Below are 18,742 nucleotides of genomic sequence, written 5' to 3'. Positions count from 1 at the left end.
TGAGAAGTCAATCCTTCTACGCCTGTTTTACAGATAAGACTAGTTTGGGGCTCAAACTCAAAGAAACCCACCAAGGAAGGAGCAGAGTAGATCAGGGATTTGATGATCCTTTAGGCCAATTTGGGGTCCCTGTGGCCCTCCTTGTTTCACTGCAGGTCTCCAAACCCTGGATGCCTATGCATCCACAGCTCAGAGAAATTGGCAGGCCCCAAGGTACAGTTCACCCTTTCCCAGCAGCTCAGCTCACCCACAGGGCCAAGGACCCCCCAGAAGAGGACAGTGGAGTGAACTACTGGAATAGCTCATGGCCCAAAAGCCAGATTCTCCAGCATGGTTCATAGTTACATTATAGGCCATTTATTCCTTTATAGTAAGTAGATCTTTTCATTTTATCAGCCATTTTTGGATCAACATACTTGTATGATGTAGTCATTTAACAGACTCAGAATTAACCCCTTACCAGGACTGACAATGCTCAGATCAGGTAGTCATGGTCATTTTTTAAAAAATGGTTTCAAGTGTTCCTCAAGTAAAGTCAAAATGGTTTAGAAATATTTGACCAGATTATCCCAGTGCTGAGACTGACAGATGCTCTTGTAAACACCCTTCACCCTTCTCCACCGTCTCGATATAATTAAATAAGTTACAGCAAGTCTGCTTTACTTCCCTTGTGCTCCCTTTACAGAATAGAGGTAATTCTCCAAATAGAGAATGATTTTAAGGATTGTACAGTAATTCATTCCATCTCTAAAGTTAAGCATCCAGAATTATTTCATAATTCATTTTCACAGCATCCCTGTGTTCAAATTGAAATATCATTTACTCCAGGGTCCCACAAGCCAGAGAACACCCAGGCACTCATCTGAAGGATTCTAGTCAACCAATGCGTGTTTACAGTTGCTGAGGGGGAAAGAATAAGGGTCAAATTGCTCTATTTAATAAAATATGTAATACAGTGGCTTCCACTGAAAGGGAACTGACCCTGGCAGTAGCTGATGAAAATTGGAATCTGCATTCTGATTCCAGATGTAAAAATAATGTGAGAAATTAACTTTATATCTAAAAAAATAAGTTAAACTACTTATCCAAACTACTTGGGAAATACAATATTCTGATGAGAAGAGATGCCATTATACACCCTATGAAAATTGCCAGTGTTGAAAGATTGTCAGCATCTTTACAGGTACCACATTAAAACTATACTGACGGTGGTTTTGTGTTTCTCCTTGTTAATTTGCAGGGCACTTGTGGATCTATAGACCTCAGGGTCATTGATATGTATGGCTTAGGGTTGAAAATTCTCTAGAGGAGAGCATTTAGTTACTTGGCTTCAGTTCATTTGAGTTACAAATAAGTTAGAGTAGACTTCTGTGTATTCCTTTCTTGATGAGATGCAACTTTCAACCGAGAGGGAAACTGGCACTGATTTCTCAGTGGTAACCCTTGTTCTCTGTGTCTTTTCTGGATACAACAGTTCTGTGGAAGCAAATCATTGAACGCAATGGAGGAGTCCTCACCAGTGCCTTGAATGTCAGCTGCCTGGCGAAGGTCACTGACGGCTTCACCCAAGGACATATAGTCGAAGTGGTTAAAGGCGTGCTCACAGATCAGAGAATCCGGCGGCAAATTCATAAACCTCTCACTGCAGTTGAGTTTATTACGGCGATAACCAGCATGAATCCGGTGTACAAAGAGGAAGAAGAGAGCTTTAAGGTAAATGGACACCCTGATGACCAAGTCTTAGCGGCAGACACTCCTCACGCTGCCTCCACCCTCTGCAGTTCCGTGGGTTTCATGAATTGGAACTCTGCCATATACAGTGAAATTTGGAAACCTGAAATTTTGGATGACAAAATCTTTGGGGTTTCGGCAGTAAAGCATGTGTCTTCCAAATTTTAGGAAAACCATGGTGTGTGGCCTTATATATTAACAGCCCAATTGCAGTATTGAGTAGCAGCTTCAAAACCATTGGATTCACATAGACACATATACTTATTTTGGTTTTTACTTCATATTTGGTATTATGGAATAAGTTTTGCATAGAGAAATCATTCCCCAAATAGTATATTTCAAGCCAATGCTGTTTGGGGCCCACAATTGTCATGGAACACTTTGTTTTTCAGTTTCAGTTCATTTGCGATAGGAAGCCACAAGATTACTCATCAAAATTTAGTTTTCCAGTGTTTGAATACATTCTGACCTATTCACAGAACTTTTTGGATCTGAAGGAAACTTTGAGAATTATCTCTTCCAACACCCTCTCTTATAGGAGTGCCCAGGCCAGCAGGCACTCCTCAAACTCTGCCTGCTCTCCTTTAAGCAAAAATAAATACAGTGGTGTTGCCTTTCTGAAGGAAGTTTCCTTGAACAACTCCAAAGGTGAGAGATTATATGCATGCAACTGAAGGCCACCACAATATTGGCTGTGCAGTCACCAGAAGGGGCATTGAAATTCTCATCCAAGCCTATCTCTGGGAGCCTGCTTAACATCAGGAAAATTTCCCTCTGCAACACATCACTTTTCCATCAAATCTAAAACTATGATTCCTTCCTGGTTTGCCCCTAATTCTTCAGTGAAGCATTAGAAAGGTGAAAAATAGTCATAATAATGATTTCAGCAATAAGGGTCTAGCACAGGAGTTGGCAATCTTTTTCCATAAAGGTCCAGATAGTAAATATTTTAGGCTTTGAGAGCCATGCAGTCTCTATCACAGGTTTTCAGTTGTGCATCATAGTACAAAAGCACCTATACACAATACAGAAATGAATGCGTATGGCTGGGTTCCAATAAAACTTTATTTGCAAAAACAGACAACAGGCCAAATTTGGCCCATCAGCCATATTTTGCTGACCCCTGCTCTAGCAAGGCTGAAAAAAAATTTAACTCTAGCTGAGTGTTTACCAAGCATTTGAATTATTAATAATGTTCTCGTTAACTGTTTAAACATGTTCATAATTGCTGATATTATCCTCTTCAAATGATACATCATATTCTTTTCTGAAATTCCCAATTTTTTTCTCCTTTCTAAAATACTAATTTTCCTCCTTATTTTGAGGAGTTAGATGATAGGGTGTGGAAGCCTATCCTTTCTCGTGGCTGAGCCTTTAACTTTCTGAAGTAATCTCCAGAAGTTTTTCTATCTATAGTTGCTTGAGGTCTGATCATACTATTCAAGAAAAGGAACTCCTACTGTTTATGACCCAGGATGAGAATGCATATGCTCCACACATCCATTCTTGGTGTATTTGTTTGCTCTATTCATTTTCAAAAGAAACTGCATCATATTCCCATCACTACCCTTTCCACCCAATCCCTTTGTGCTTCCATTACAGCACCAGTGCTTGGCCCTGTGCCTGGCCCCAAGTAGATGTTTAACAAATTTGTTTAGGGACACATTCATTAAACACGTGGATAGATGGAATGACACCCTCACACTCTCCTGAGTAATGTGATACCATTCCTATGGTTCCTTCTAATGAGGCAAACCCTGAGAAATTTCACCTAATTGTGCTTCCGACAACATTATCTCAGATGAAGACCTTGCAGATTCTCCAAACACGTTCTACCCTGCTCCACAGACATGATGGAAAGAATATGTATGATAACGATGATAGTAAGTCTAATAATGTTAGCTAATACTTATTGACTGCTTATTATGTGACAGCCACTGTACTGACTCATTTAGACTCATAACCCCCTGTTTTGCACATGAGGAAACTGAGATATGGAGAGGCATGGTAGGCCGGATAATGACCCCTCAAGGACGTCTACATTCTCATCCCTGGAACCTGAAAATAAGTGAGGTTACACGGCAGAAGGGGATTAAGGCTGCCAATGGAGTAAGCCTGCTAGTCAGCTGACCTGAAGATAGATTATCCTGAATTATCCTGGTGAGTCCAATGTAATCATGAAAAGCAGAAGAGGGAGTTGGAAGAGAAAACCAGAGAGAGCAGTCTGAGAAGGGCACGTTGGTACTCCAGGTAGCCCAGCATTGCTATCCAAAGGTGGAGCAGGGGCCACAAGCCAGAAAAGCAGGTGATTTCTGAGAGCTGCCAAAGGCAAGGGAAAGATTCTCACCTGGAGCCTCCAGAAAGGGACACAGCACTGCAGACACCTTGATTGTCACCCAGTGAGGCCCGTTCCAGGTTTCTGACCTACAGCCCTGTGAAATCATAAATGTGTGGTTTAAAGCCACCACGTTTCCGGAAATTTGCCACAGCAGCAATAAAATAAACAATACAAGAGGCAAGTAACAACTAGAAAGTAGCAGAGCTGAAATTCATACCTTTCCCCAAAGCGAACTATATTCTATACGGGGTCTCGATAAATTAGGAGTTCATCGCCTTAAGTACAAGGCCACCTCACCTTACATTAAAAACAGAGCCAAGGCTAAAAGAAGGAAGAGGGAATCCCCCAGTGCCACTAACAGAGAGGTGCATCTCAAAGACAGGAACAACTCTATGAGCTGATACATGGGTGGCCTAGGGGTGTATAAGATCCAAACAGAAGGGCAAGGGGAGGCCCATGAAAGACAGGATGCTGGAACTGCACAAAGTTGGGACACTTGATAGGTTGCCATGGGGAAGCATCAAGGAACTTGTGATCGTCTCAGGGATCTAGGTGGGGAATAAAAGTGGCCCATAAGAAATCAAAATCCAAGCCTACACCATGCACGTCAGATTTCCAAATCTGTACTACCTCCATAGTCCCAGAACCTCAAGTTGAAATATTAATATAATTTTTAAAATGATATGGTATCATTAAAACCCCTGAAGTCACATCAAAAGCAAAATTAAAAGCCTCTCTGTACAGAAATGTAGCCAAGTCAGGGTACATAGGATTCTACAGGAAATACCAGCCTCTCTAAAGATGAATTCATAATAAAAAATTATGAGCCACAAGCAATAATCTACCCTAAGGAGAGTCAGCAAATGCAGATAACAGAATAGCACTACCAAGAACCTGAGATAAAAGGACATTCTGAAAGAGACTACTAAATAAGCATGTTTAAATTAAAGACCAGAAACATTAGGGAGAAAAAACAGGCAAATTTGAAAAAGAACCAAACAGAACTTTTGACAGTGAAAAAAATATATAGTCATTAAAATTAAAAACTCAGTGAATCGAGGTGGGCAGATCACCTGAGGTCGGAAGTTCGAGACCAGCCTGACCAACATGGAGAAACTCCGTCTCTACTAAAAATACAAAATTAGCTGGACGTGGTGGCACATGCCTGTAATCCCAGCTACTCGGGAGGCTGAGGCAGGAGAATTGCTTGAACCCAGGAGGCAGAGGTTGCAGTGAGCCAAGATCGTGCCACTGCACTCCAGCCTGGGCCACAAGAGCGAAACTCCATCTCAAAAAATAAATAAATAAATAACTCAGTGAATAAATTGTCTGTGGATTGGACAAAACTAAAAGAAAACAAAAGAACTGAAAAAGGGAGCAAAGAAAATTGCCTAGAATGCAGCATAGAGAAAAATAAAGGATAGAAATCAAAGAGAGTTTAAGAGTTGGCTGAACACAGTGGCTCATGCCTGTAAGCCCAGCACTTTGGGAGGCCAAGGCAGGCAGATCGCTTGAAGTCAGGAGTTCGAGACCAGCATGACCAACATGGCAAAACCCTGTCTCTACTAAAAATACAAAAATTAGCCAGGTGTGGTGGTGCACGTGTGTAGTCCCAGGCTGAGGCAGCAGAATCCTTGAACCTGGGAGATGGAGGTCGCAGTGAGCCAAGATCGTGCCACTGCACTCCAGCCTGGGTGACAGAACAAGACTCTGTCTCAAAAACAAAAACAAAAAGAACAGTTTGTGAAAGATAAAATGATAATACCTGCTTCTTTTATGACTAGATCTTTGATATCCCTAATATCACCAGGAAGCATTAAGGGAAGCATCAATCAAAAACATCATTATAAGACCTGGTTCTGTATTTGAGTTTAGAGGATCTTATAGAAGCAGCTGTAGAACTGCTATGGAGGAAAGAATAAGGAGAGAGAGACAGAGCCCAAAACAAAACTTCCCACTCAAAATGAATCTTGGCCAGGCATGGTGGCTCACACCTGTAATCCCAACACTTTGGGAGGCCAAGGCAGGTGGATCACTTGAGGTCAGGAGTTCGAGACCAGCCTGAACAACATGGCAAAACCCCGCCTCTACTAAAAATACAAAAATTAGCCAGGTGTGGTGATGTTAGCCTGAGCAAGACTCCATCTCAAAAACACACACACACACACACACACACACACACACACACACAAAAACAAATCTGAAAATCAAAATTCCAAAACATTTTAGGAAATCTAGTGCTAAATACAATCTGACAAAATGTTTAAATTAATTAAGATGTTCAAAAAATAAATGAAAGCATGACTTCCATTAGAAATGTACAGAACATTTTGGAAAAAAAGAAATGAGAAGAGATAATTATGAAAAAATATTACAAAAAGAAAGCTTAGAGAGTCAGAAGCTAAGGTCTGAATTGCAAAGAAAAAGAAAGAAAGCTTAGAAATTAAAAATATGGTAATCAGTATAAAATGGCAAAGGAAATGAAAGAGGTATGAACTCTAAACTAAACATGGTCAAAGAGCAATCTGTGGACCGGAAGATGGTCCCGGGGAGTACTCCCCAGTAGTCAGCACAAAAAAACAAGAAGGTAAAATCCACAAAAATACAAAGATCCATCAAAGGTGGGTTGAAGACACTGACCTTCATTAATGGAAGTTCTAGAACAAAAGAATACAATAAGTATCAGAGGAACAATCGTTTAAAGATATTATTAATGAGAGTTTTCCTGAATTAAAGATGGATTAAAAATCAATTCCAAGTAAAATAATTTATTAACTAATAAACTCCTAGTAACCAGCAGAACAAATCAAATAAATCTATACCTAGATATATTGTTGGGAACTTAAGAACAAGATTAAAAGCCAGGCTTAAAAGCTACCAAATTACCTACAAAGAAACAATTGGGAAATCAGACATCTCTTTAACAACCATAGGTGCCAGAAGATAGTGAAATAATATCTACAAAGTACTAAGGAAAAACAACTGTCTGCCTAATATTTGTATCCAGCTAAACTGGCATCCAAGAGACAGGAGAAAAGAGACATTTTAAGACATATGAAGCCGCGCGCCATGGCTCACGCCTGTAATCCCTACACTTGGGGAGGCCGAGGTGGGCAGATCACTTGAGGTCAGCAGTTCAGGACCAGCCTGGCCAACATGGTGAAACCCCGTCTCTACTAAAAATACAAAAATTAGCTGGGTGTGGTGGCACATGCCTGTAATCCCAGCTACTCGGGAGGCTGAGGCAGGGGAATCGCTTGAATCCAGGAGGTAGAGGTTGCAGTGAGCTGAGATCGCACCACTGCACTCCAGCCTCAGCTACAGAGTGAGACTCAGTCTCAAAAAAAGAAAAAAAAAAAAAAAAGACATACAAAGACTGAGAGAGTTTCCCACTTACAGCACTTCAGAGAGCAATTTAGCAATATCAAGTAAAATTGAAGATGTTCAAACCCTACAACCCCAGGAGTTCTATTTCTACATGTGTGCCCTAAAGAGGTTATCTCACATAGATACAAGGAGGTGTGTAAAAATTGTGAACTTCAGCATTCTTCATAATAACCAAAAATTCAAATGTCATATATCCATTAATAGGAGAATTGATAAATAACATGTAATATAATCCTGCAATGAAATATTGCTACTATAAAGTTTATAAACCCAAATGTCTCTTAGGTTTCAAATAAAATACAAAAGTTGAGAAAAATGCCATTGTGGGGCCCGTTACAATCACTAAGTTCTTGGTTAGTATTTGGGCTCCATTATTTCTACCGCGGTTTCAATAGCACCTCCCCCAGAGTAGTTGAATGGCCGGCCACCCATTGTTCACTGAACATGGCCACATGTGAACCATGAGTACCCTTCACATTACCAAGAAAACCCAACCCCAGGACACAGTAGGATGCCCGGAAAAATAGGCGACTTTGTTGGGAAGGATTGCTGGTTAGATTTAGCCTGAGATTCTCTGAAATTGTTAACTCCCTGAGTTAACAAATCATGCAGAAATACAGGTTGAAGTTTCAAATCATGCAGAAAAACAGTCTGGAAAACCCACTGAGAAAGAGCTTGTGTTAAGCATACCTTAAATGCCCAAAGTATAATGGCTGCTTGCCCCTTCCTGCTTAGCAGGCTTTTCTTTATTTTTAAGAGTATTGCGGTGAATTGGTGTCATTCTGACCTTTTCCAAAACTTCTATCGTATTTCAGAACTGGTATGCCAAAACCCCTCTGGGTAAAAAACGTGCCTTGGCGATAACAAGAGGCAGCACAGAAAAGGCAAAGGACAAAGGGAAAAGGAAAGAAAAGAAAGAGAAAAAGGCAAAAAAGAAAAAGTAATGCCTTTCTGAAGAACCATGCTTGAGTCTCTCTGGGATGGAGAGGACCCCAACTCACCAAAGAAAAGATTCACCATTGCCCGCCTGAAGAAGCCCTCAGGGGAAGGAACTTAGCAGTGTGCAGGTGAGCTGATGCCGCAAACCCGCTAACCACTGCATGTGCTGTTATGCCTTTCCCAGGCTGGACACCTAGCTGGGTGTTCATCACAACTTTCCACAGCTTTAGTCCACGCCAAGTTTGTATATAACTGAAATTTACTCTTGACACCCTCCACAGTCTTTCCAAGTTGGACTCTTCCTCTCATCAGTACTAGTTGTCAAATTTAAAATGTGACAGTTAAAGAATATTCTAGTTTGACAATTAGTAAGCAATGAGTATATCATCAGTACACTAGCTTTTTATTAATCCATGTACACTGTATAGTATCTTGCATCTATTTTAATAAATTAATTCTTTGCTCTAGTAATAGATTTTATATAATGAAATAAAGCTATTGTCCTTGAACTGACTCGGTAATTTGATTGCTGGAGCGAAAACAGGATCTTACAAATGAACTATTTCGACATCCTAATTTTGAAGCTGAGATAGCTGGAGTCCAGGTCCCACTGCTAATATTGGAGCCTGGACATCATCAGCCCTACCTAGTCCTCGCTGGAAGGACTGAAAAATTGTCAGGCCAATGACTGGATGAAACCATGGCATAAAAATGGGGTAAATGCAGAGAAGAGAAAGCCGACAGGAAGAAATAAAACAGGGTAAATCAGAAAAAGATTAAAGAGTAGGGAAAGCTCGAAAGAGAAATTTAAATTGTGTAAGGATGTGAAAGGTTATTGGTGGAAGATAGCAAGTAACCCACTTCTAAATTGTGGTAAGAACACAATCAGAGGAAGTAGACTTCAATTGAGATGGGATGAATTTAACTTGAATTTTAAGAATACCCTGTCTGACAGTTTGGGGTTAGACCACAGAAATTCATAAAATCTCACACTGCATAGACCAGGTCAGGCATCCAAGTTTTACCAGGATTCCCAGTGGCTTGGATCATCAATGGCCAAGAAGGTTTGTGGTTTCCAGGTGTCTTCTGGCCACCAGCACACCCCCCCAGGCTGTGTCTGTACACATCAGACTGATACAAATTGGGACAGACAGACAGTCACAGGCCAATGTGCCCTGGACAGTTCTGCACTCCCCACAAAGTCATCCTCCTGAGTGTCCCCTCGAACAAACTACTAGCTTCAGGGTGCCCTCCACAGACTTGCCTTCTCATTACCAAAGGTGCCCCAATTTCCACAGACTCCCCTTACCCACTTCAGATGATGTCTAGCCAAAGCCCAGGGTGGCCTGAGAAACGGCAGAGTCCCCCACCCTAACATCCCAGAGCCCTTTGACATTCATATCTCCAAGATGGTCCTGCCAAGATCCTTTCACGGGTCATGGGACCCCACTTATGGCCCAAGAAGAGAACATCAGGGCTCTGGGATTTGATGTCTGCTGCAAAGCAATGACATCTGCACTGCAAAGAAACGAAAAGTATGAGGGTAAAAGTAAACCGTTTTTTAAAATACCATTTCACTTGGTCTTAGTTTCATGACAAGCACACTTTTTCAGAACTCATAAAAACCTGTGCAGGTAACATTTAATAAACAGTATTAAGTGATGGAAACTTGATATTTATGCTTTAGAGCACCATCCAGTAGAACTTTCTGCAATGATGGAAAGTTCTAGATCTGTGATCTCCCAGTAGGAGTAGTCCATAGTCACACTAAGCTACCAGGCTACTAAGCACTCAAAATGTGGCTGGTGCAACTGAAGAACTGAATATTTTATTGTATTCAATGTTCATTTCCATTTAAATAGCCACACATGGCTGATGTGACTGATGTACTGGGCAGGACAGTGTTAGAGTAACCTAAGTTTAAAAACTGGTAAAGATAGCTAAAGATCCTTTCTACACACTCACTCCCTTTTTCCCAGCACACTAACATGGAGACGTGATTGCCAGGGCCTCACTCAGCCTTTTCCCAAAGGATGGCTTCCTGCCCTGCCCAGTGCTGGGTTTGTGCTCTACTTCCACAGTGTAAGAATTAAAGAAAGAGGAAAGAGGCCAGGCGCGGTGGCTCACGCCTGTAATCCCAGCACTTTGGGAGGCCGAGGCAGGTGGATCACGAGGTCAGGAGATCAAGACCATCCTGGCTAACACGGTGAAACCCTGTGTCCACTAAAAATAAAAAAAATAAAAAATAAATAAAAAATAAATAAATTAGCCAGGCGTGGTGGCGGGCACCTGTAGTCCCAGCTACTCGGGAGGCTGAGGCAGGAGAATGGCGTGAACCCGGGAAGCGGAGCTTGCAGTAAGCTGAGATCGCACCACTGCACTACAGCCTGGGCGACAGAGTGAGACTCCGTCTCAAAAAAAAAAAAAAAAGAGGAAAGAAACATGAAAAGCAGCTCAACAGTCAAAGGCAGGTTGATTTTGGAGAATAAACCTGAGAGGGGCTTCTGGCTGAGTTAGGTCAGAGGCATTCTCTCTTACAGACCAAGAGTATTTAAAGGTTTAGGGCAGGAGAGCTTATCACAGGCTTGGAATGTTTCTGTGTCTTTTTGTCCCACTTACCTGGGATGGAGAGTTGTGTGTCTTCCTGCAGCTGCAGGCATACCCCCGAGTCTGCTTTTAGCTTCCCTATCTTAGTGCACCTAAAGGGAAAGGAACGTACTTATTAGGGTCCATTGTTTTACTGGGGCCCGTTGTATGAGTGTGAAGTTTGGTGGTTACCCAAGAGACTCTCCCCCAACCCTCTGTGCCTGAGATGTCTTATATGGGTTTTACTGTCTGCTCTTTCTGGCTGCTTGCAGTTGGAAGAGAAGTGATATCCTTGAAATGCATGAGGCTAGAAAGGGAGCTGGAACTGTCTGAGATGAGGGTGCTCCTGCTCTGTCACACATGGGGCCATGAGCTCTGTCTGAAAGCTTGGTAGTGTCAGCCAGCCCCTCCTCTCAGCCAAAGATGCACACACTTCCACTGCCTATGGATCAGAGGCCCCTTTGTCTGTCACTGCAAAGTCCACCAGAGCCAACATGCCATAGCTCAGCACATGCTGGTATTTACGTCACAGCCTGCTGCTTTGTGTGTGAGTGGGTGTGGAGAGGGGGTATAGATACCCTTAGATACACTCACACACATACTCATATTCTGCGTGTTTTACACAAATGGTAACATGCCATTAGAACATATATACTGTTCTACCTTCATGTTCTTTTTGCTTAATTCTGTAACTTGAATATTGTTTCATATCAGCACATACAGATGGGCCTCATTTTGTATTCTGTCCATACTACCCCACTTTATAGATATACCATTATTTAATCAGTCCATTCTGACAGATATTTACATTATTTCCACCCTTTTGCTATTCCATCCTTGCTGTAATAAGTGCCCTGACATAGTCTTCGTGGGTGTATAACCAAAAAAAAAAAAAGTGTGTAGGATAAATTCCTAGAAGGGAAATTACTGGGTCAGATTACCTGTGAGTCTTACATTTGGGTAGCTATTGACAGACTGTTCTCTAAAGAGGCACTGGTCACACCGACTGGGTAGGAGACGGCATGGTATCTTGTCATCCACGGAGCAGGTCAGCAAACTGTGAGCCTATTGGCCATCCACGCTGAAAATCCAAAGTCCTCCTGAAAGGTTAGGCCGCCGTGCCCTAGAACTCCCACTTTTATCTGATGCGGAGCAGAAGCACGGCAGCCCTGTGGGAGGAAATGGGAGGAAGGCGATGGCAGGGGTGGACCGGCGGAGGGACCGGCGGACGGAGCGGTAGACCCCTCAGAGCTCTGCTAGGGCCTCAGCTGCCCTGGGCCATTATGGGACAATTAGCTCCCCTTGAGCACATTCTGAAGTGGAGGGGACAGTAATTAATACCATTAACCCTCATTAAGGGAGCATTCTGCAGGATGGAGTCTGATTAAAGTGCAATTTGAGCTCTCAGGTGACTCTGCATTTAGGAATAAGTAGGTCCCAGGTCCAAAACCAATGTCAGGGCATTGCTGAAAAGATGCTCCTGAGACTGAGACTGTCGGGGCTTCACCAAAAACCTGTGTTAAGAGATAGCGAATTGAAAACGCCCTGATGCTGAAGAATCTATGTTTGAGACCCTTTTTAAACACGTACCCACATTTAATATGAAGGCCGTAATTGTGGTAGGTGGTCACAGGGCTGTTTCACAGGACTGACATGATTTTTAGCCATTAATGATACTGTGGGACCCAAGCCACCGGCATAAGTGGCTTGTCCTGTCCTTGAAAGTCTTAAGACTTTAATTGAAGAGAAGCATGCGATGATGCTAAACGAAGCCAAGGAGACAAAGACTGGGGGCTGTAAACCAAGCTGGCAGCCGCCCAAGCAACAGGATGTGGGAAACCAAAAGGACTTTGGTCCAAAATATGTGTGTGAAAGCACCTGAAACCTCCACCACTAGAGTCATTCATTCGTCAGTGCAGGGTCCCCTAACAATTCTGCTGCATTTGAATTCACAGTTGCAGCATAGCAGTGGTTTTTTGGCTCACGCTCCAATTCTTTCACCGAGCACTCTCTGTGCCGTGCACAGTGCTAGGGGCTGAGGATGCAGGAGGGAGCTGCTTTGCAGTCTGAGGGGGAAGGGCACATTAAGAAAATGGTCATACAAATGAATGTGCAAGGCCAGATCCATGCAATGAACATGAGGAAGAGGAAACCCTACCTAGGCTGAGGGATCAGGCTGAGCACTGCCTGGCTTCATCCCTGCAAGAACCCTTTTCTGATGGAGAATCTGAAAGTTCTTGATGAAGTGGCAGGTCTCTCTGATTCTTTAGCTCTTCTTAACAGCTGCACTTAGCGCCTATATAATCACCCAAGATAGTGTATTTAAGGTCCCTGGCACAGAGGGTACAATCAGTAAGTGTTTATGGCTTTACAGATATTCAGTAAGTGAGTTTCTCACATTGAGCTTTGGAGAGGCGATTGGGAACCCAGGAGTGCGGGGTAGGTTCTGGCCTCTCCACTGCATACTGGTTTTGTTGTCAGGTGACTGTCACAGTTCCCAAGGCCACCAACCCAGTTCCTCAACGTGGCAAACAAACACAGTACTTTTTTTTGGTCAAGAGATTAAGCATCCTAGAAATGTAGTCTCTTCAGTCAACTCTAGTGGTTTACAACAAGGTTCTGACTGACCTTAACTCAGGCTTCATCCCAGCTACAGCCTGGGCAGAGCCTGGGCAGAGCCAGCTCAGCACACAGTGTTCTCCCTGGACGTGCATTTCATCTTTGCCTCCCTGGGCTATCGTGAGGAGTAAACTGAGCCGTGTACCCTGCACAATGCCTGGCACGAGGGCACATTCTCAGTGAATGCCGCCTGCTGTTCAATTATTGCTGAGTGCCCAAAGCAGACCCTGCCCAGCAGAACAGGTGCCATGGGGCGGGCTCTACCTTCTTGGAATGGAAGTGCAGGCTGCGATGAAGGAGGAGGGGCACGGCAGAAGGGTCCTGTGAGAAGCCCCTGGGGCCCCAAAAAAGCTGGGGCCCTTCTCCAGATCCTCCCACTACCCTTCTCATTTCACTCTGCTGTTTCTCCTGCTGGGGCCGCTTTGGGGGTGCCCTGCACGTCTGTCCACCACCTCTTGAATAACCCTGGCGCCCACCATTCCTCAGGCCTCACTCCCAATCTGTCTGGAAAGGAAGATGAGCCAGGTGCTGTCAAGAGGGTTGTGGCTTTATGGAAAGCTCGCTGGGCTGGGCTAATTTCACAAACCTTCTGAGTGACCTTGGGTCAATGTGGCCGCACACATACATACACATGTACAGCATATACACATGCATGCACACACACACGGCATTCATATATACCACACACTATGCACATATACACATGTGATCTGTACACACTACACACATAAACACATGCACACAAACACAAACGATATACACACACCACATGCTGTACATACATACACATGTGTATGTGTACACACACACAACACACATGGACCATGCCCTACACACACACTTATATACATATATACATATACACGTACAAAAACACACATGCACAGATACACATGCATACACACATCCCACATGTGCAAACACATCAACACCCCACACATGCACGTGTTCACACACATGTATGCACACGTAGGCATGTGTGCAGTCCCATAGCCGCCATTATTTCCTCGGTAGGCTCATGGCAGATGCTGATGGCCTGCACACCCCTGGGCCTCAGGCCCCTTCCCAGGGCTGTGGCAGGGACAGGAGCAGCCTGCCAGGGAGGCCTGGCAGGTGCTGGGATGTGTTTACTGTTTACATCGAGTGCAGCGGGAAAGCAGCTTCCTGCTCCCCGTGGGAGTCAGAGGAGCCCCCAGCTGCAGGAAAGGCTGACGCAGACACCGCGGCTCCCAGCTGCACCTTGAGCCCAAGGAGGGCGGGCGGGGTGGGGCGGGACTGCTGCACCCAAGGAGAGCCGTGTGGACTGGCAACAGGCCAGAAGCGCTGCGCCACTTTACCAGCTAATGAACTTTCCAGGACACAGTGTGGCTCCCCTGCACTGCACCGTGAGACCGGTGTCTGCCTGGGAGGAGCAGGATGGAGACTGAATGAGGGGTGATCTGGGACCCTCCCAGGGGACTGCAGGAAGCCATATTTATTTCTTCATCAATAAAAGACCTGGAGTCATCCCCATAAAGAGGCTTCTAGCTCTGAGTTCCTCTTGTTCTTCAGATAGAGGCACTCCACATGCCAGGGGCCATGAGTTTTGGAGGAGACAAATACTTAAACCATAGCACTCATTGTGCCTGAAAACGCCATTGCAGACTCCTTATATTGAAATAAATCTTTCTAGTCATCCTTTAGAAAAATGTAAATATCCATGAGAGGAGTGTAAACATGTATGCTTTTGTTGAATTATGACACAAGCACAGAAAAGGGCTCGACAACCAAAATGTAAAGTGGAGATGCTCCCAGCTCCCGAGAAGCCCTTCTCCTAATCACTGCCCTCTCCATTTGCAAAGGCAACTATTGTCCTGATTTCCAGCATCCTAGGTTACTTTTAGCTGGGTTTGAACTTTATGTTCATGGAAGTAAAGAGTGTATATTCATTTCCGTCCGGCTTCTTCTAGCCAACATTAGCTTGTGAGACTCCTGCAGCCTTTCAGCAGTCGCAGTTCGTCTACTTCCATCACTGCATAGTATCTCCTTGTAGATGCCATACTTAGGCTTCTTATTTTACTGTTAATGAGAGCCTATCTTTTTTTTTTTTTTTTTTTTTTTTGAGATGGAGTCTCACTCTGTCGCCAGGCTGGAGCGCAGTGGCATGATCTCAGCTCACTGCAATCGCTGTCTCCCATGTTCAAGCGATTCCCCTGCCTCAGCCTCCTGAGTAGCTGGGACTACAAGTGTGCACCACCATGCCCGGCTAATTTTTTGTATTTTAGTAGAGACAGGGTTTCACCATGTTGGCCAGGATGGTCTCGATCTCCTGACCTCGTGATCCACCCACCTCAGCCTCCCAAAGTGCTGGGATTACAGGCGTGAGCCACCACGCCTGGCTAAGCACCTATGATTTTTCTTCAGTTTGGGGCTATGATGAATGATGCTGCTGTGGACATCTGTGTCTGTCTCTCTGCACACATGTGCACACACTGCTGTTTGTATATGCCTGGGAAGACAGCTGCTCGCCCCAGAGCATCATCACATGTGGTCGCAGTGCCACCAAGTTTACTGCAGTGGCTGCTTCAATTTCCCTGCCACCAGCGATGCGTGGAAACTCCCACTACTCCACATCCTCCCAACATGGTGTGGTCAGGCGTTTTCATTGTCCCCACTCTGGAGTGTGTGGTATCTCACAATGGTTTTAATATCCTCTTTCCTAATGACTCCTGGGGTTGCACATCTTTTCATATGCGTAGTGATCATTTGAATATTACCGTACTTTTTAATAAAACCCCTGCTGAGTTGATTGCCTATTTTTCCACTGGGTTGTCTATTTCTTTCTTATTCATTTTATACTTTTAGTGAGAAGCTGTTTGCAGGTGTATGGTTGTGAATATCGTCTCCCACTCTTTAGCTTCCATCTCACCATCATAATGGTGTATTTTAATGAAAGTTCTTGCTGTGGCTCCTGCCTGTCATCCCAGCACTTTGGGAGGCCAAGGCAGGTGGATCACCTGAGGTCAGGAGTTGGAGGCCAGCCTGACCAACATGATGAAACCCTCTCTCTACTAAAAATACAAAAATTATCTGGGCTTGGTGGTGGGTGCCTGTAATCCCAGCTACTCTGGAGGCTGAGGCAGGAGAATCACTTGAACCCAGGAGGCAGAGGTTGCAGTGAGCCAAGATCACACCATTGCACTCCATCCCGGGCAACAGAGTGAGATTCCATCTCAAAAAGAGAGAGAGAGAGAGAAGAAAATAAGTTCTTAATGTTAAGGTAACTTGGCTTATCAACTTTGTCTTTGTGGTTACAGTTTTTTTGTGTCCTATGTTAAGAGTTCTTTGCCTACCTCAAGATTATGACACCATTGTTGCTAGTAGCTTTCAGAAGCTTTTATTTTAAGTTCCGGGTACATGTGCAGGATGTGCAGGTTTGTCACATAGGTAAATGTGTGCCATGGTGGTTTGCTGCACCTATCAACCCATTACTTAGGTACTAAGCCCAGCATGCATTCCCTCTTTTCCCTAATGCTCTCCTAAACCCACCGTCCTCCGACAGGCCCCAGTGTGTGTTGTTCCCCCCTTGTGTCCATGTTCTCATTGTTCAGCTGTCACTTATAAGTGAGAATATGCAGTGTTTGGTTTTCTGTTCCCGCATTAGTTTGCTGAGGATAATGGCTTCCAGCTTCATCCATGTCCCTACAAAGGACATGATCTCATTCCTTTTTATGGCTACATGGTATTCCATTGTGTATATGTACCACATTTTCTTCATCCAGTCTATTATTGATGGGCGTTTTGGTTGAGTCCATGTCTTTGCTATTGTGAATAGTGCTGCAATGAACATACACGTGCATGTATCTTTATAATAGAATGATTTATATTCCTTTGGGTATATACCCAGTAACGGGATTGCTGGGTCAAATGGTATTTCCGGTTCTAAATCTTTGAGGAATTGCCACAGTGTCTTCCACAATGATTGAACTGATTCACATTCCCACCAATGGTGTAAAAATGTTCCTATTTCTCCCCTTTTCAGAAGCTTTATTGTTCCACTTATCACATTTATATCTGCCAGTTTACCTGGAATTGATTTTTGTTCATGGTTCAAGTCTTATTTCAGAGCCATATGAATATGTGATTGACCCAAAGACCCAGCACCATTTATTGAAAAGACTGTTCTTTTCCCACGGCTTTTCAGTGCCCTCTATCATTGAAAACAAGTATTTAAAAACAACAATGAAAACAAGTGTTTATGTAGACAGTGATTTGCTTACGAATCCTCTGTTCTGATCTACTGCATCTGTGTATCATTCTGCCAATATCACATTGACTGGAGCACTGTAGCTTTACAATAATGGTTTGCCTCCATAGAGTAAGTCACCCCACCTTGTTTTTCTCCAAAGTGTCTTAGATATGCTTGACATTTTGCACTTCTAAAGGAATTTATAATCAGCTTATGCATTTCCACCAAAAAACTAATATTTTAATGTAAATTATATTGAATCTATAGATCAATTTGAGAAGAACAGACATCTTTACATTATTGAGTTTTCCAGTCCATGAAAGTGATATTTCCCAGCACATGTTTTAGCCATTAAATTTTCTTAATAATGTTTTGTAATATTCTGTGTAGATATCTTACACATCTTTCCTTAGATTCACTTCTAGGTATTTGATAATTTTCCGTTATAAATTACATTTTGAAGTTTTACTTTATACCTGTTTGTTGCTGGTATATAGAAATAAAATTTACTTTTTGAATTGTTTGTATATCCAGCAACAAGTGAAACTTATTATCTAATTTTAATTATTTATTTTTAGATTCTATGGTGTTTTTTAAATGTCCATAGGCATATTGCCTTTGGAAAATGACAGTTTTATTTATTTGTTTGCAATTCTCATAGCTTTTTGTTTCTCTTGCTTTATTGCACTGGCTTGGCCCTTTAGCTATGTTGTTGACTAGAAGTGATCATAGAAGACATCCTTGTTTCAGACTTCAGCAGGAAAATGTTCAACATTTTATCATTTAGTACAAAGTTTTGAAACTAGACTTTATCACATTTCGTGTGCTAAGAATGTTTATCATGTATGGTTGTGGACTTGTAGCAAATACTCTTTCTGCCTCAATGGAGATGATCACATGACTTTCTCCTTTTG

At 43.2% G+C, this 18,742-nt stretch overlaps 1 protein-coding gene across 5 annotated transcripts in view; it reads left to right on the top strand.

Annotated features, from left to right (window-relative positions):
* The window catches only part of IQCA1 (IQ motif containing with AAA domain 1), a 170,252-nt gene extending 161,348 nt beyond the window's left edge, over positions 1-8,904 (top strand). For all 5 annotated transcript variants that reach the window (XM_009238278.3, XM_063713148.1, XM_024243837.3 and 2 more), the window contains 2 exons: positions 1,475-1,713; positions 8,272-8,904. In XM_009238278.3, the coding sequence (XP_009236553.3) occupies positions 1,475-1,713; positions 8,272-8,400 (368 nt within the window). In that variant the 3' untranslated portion in view covers positions 8,401-8,904. The remainder of the gene's footprint in view (positions 1-1,474; positions 1,714-8,271) is intronic.
* Positions 8,905-18,742: the final 9,838 nt, after the last annotated feature.

The sequence above is a fragment of the Pongo abelii genome, chromosome 11 (genome assembly GCF_028885655.2).
Source record: "Pongo abelii isolate AG06213 chromosome 11, NHGRI_mPonAbe1-v2.0_pri, whole genome shotgun sequence".
NCBI classification, from domain to species: Eukaryota; Metazoa; Chordata; class Mammalia; order Primates; family Hominidae; genus Pongo; species Pongo abelii.
This window is presented reverse-complemented; position numbering and strand designations above follow the sequence as displayed.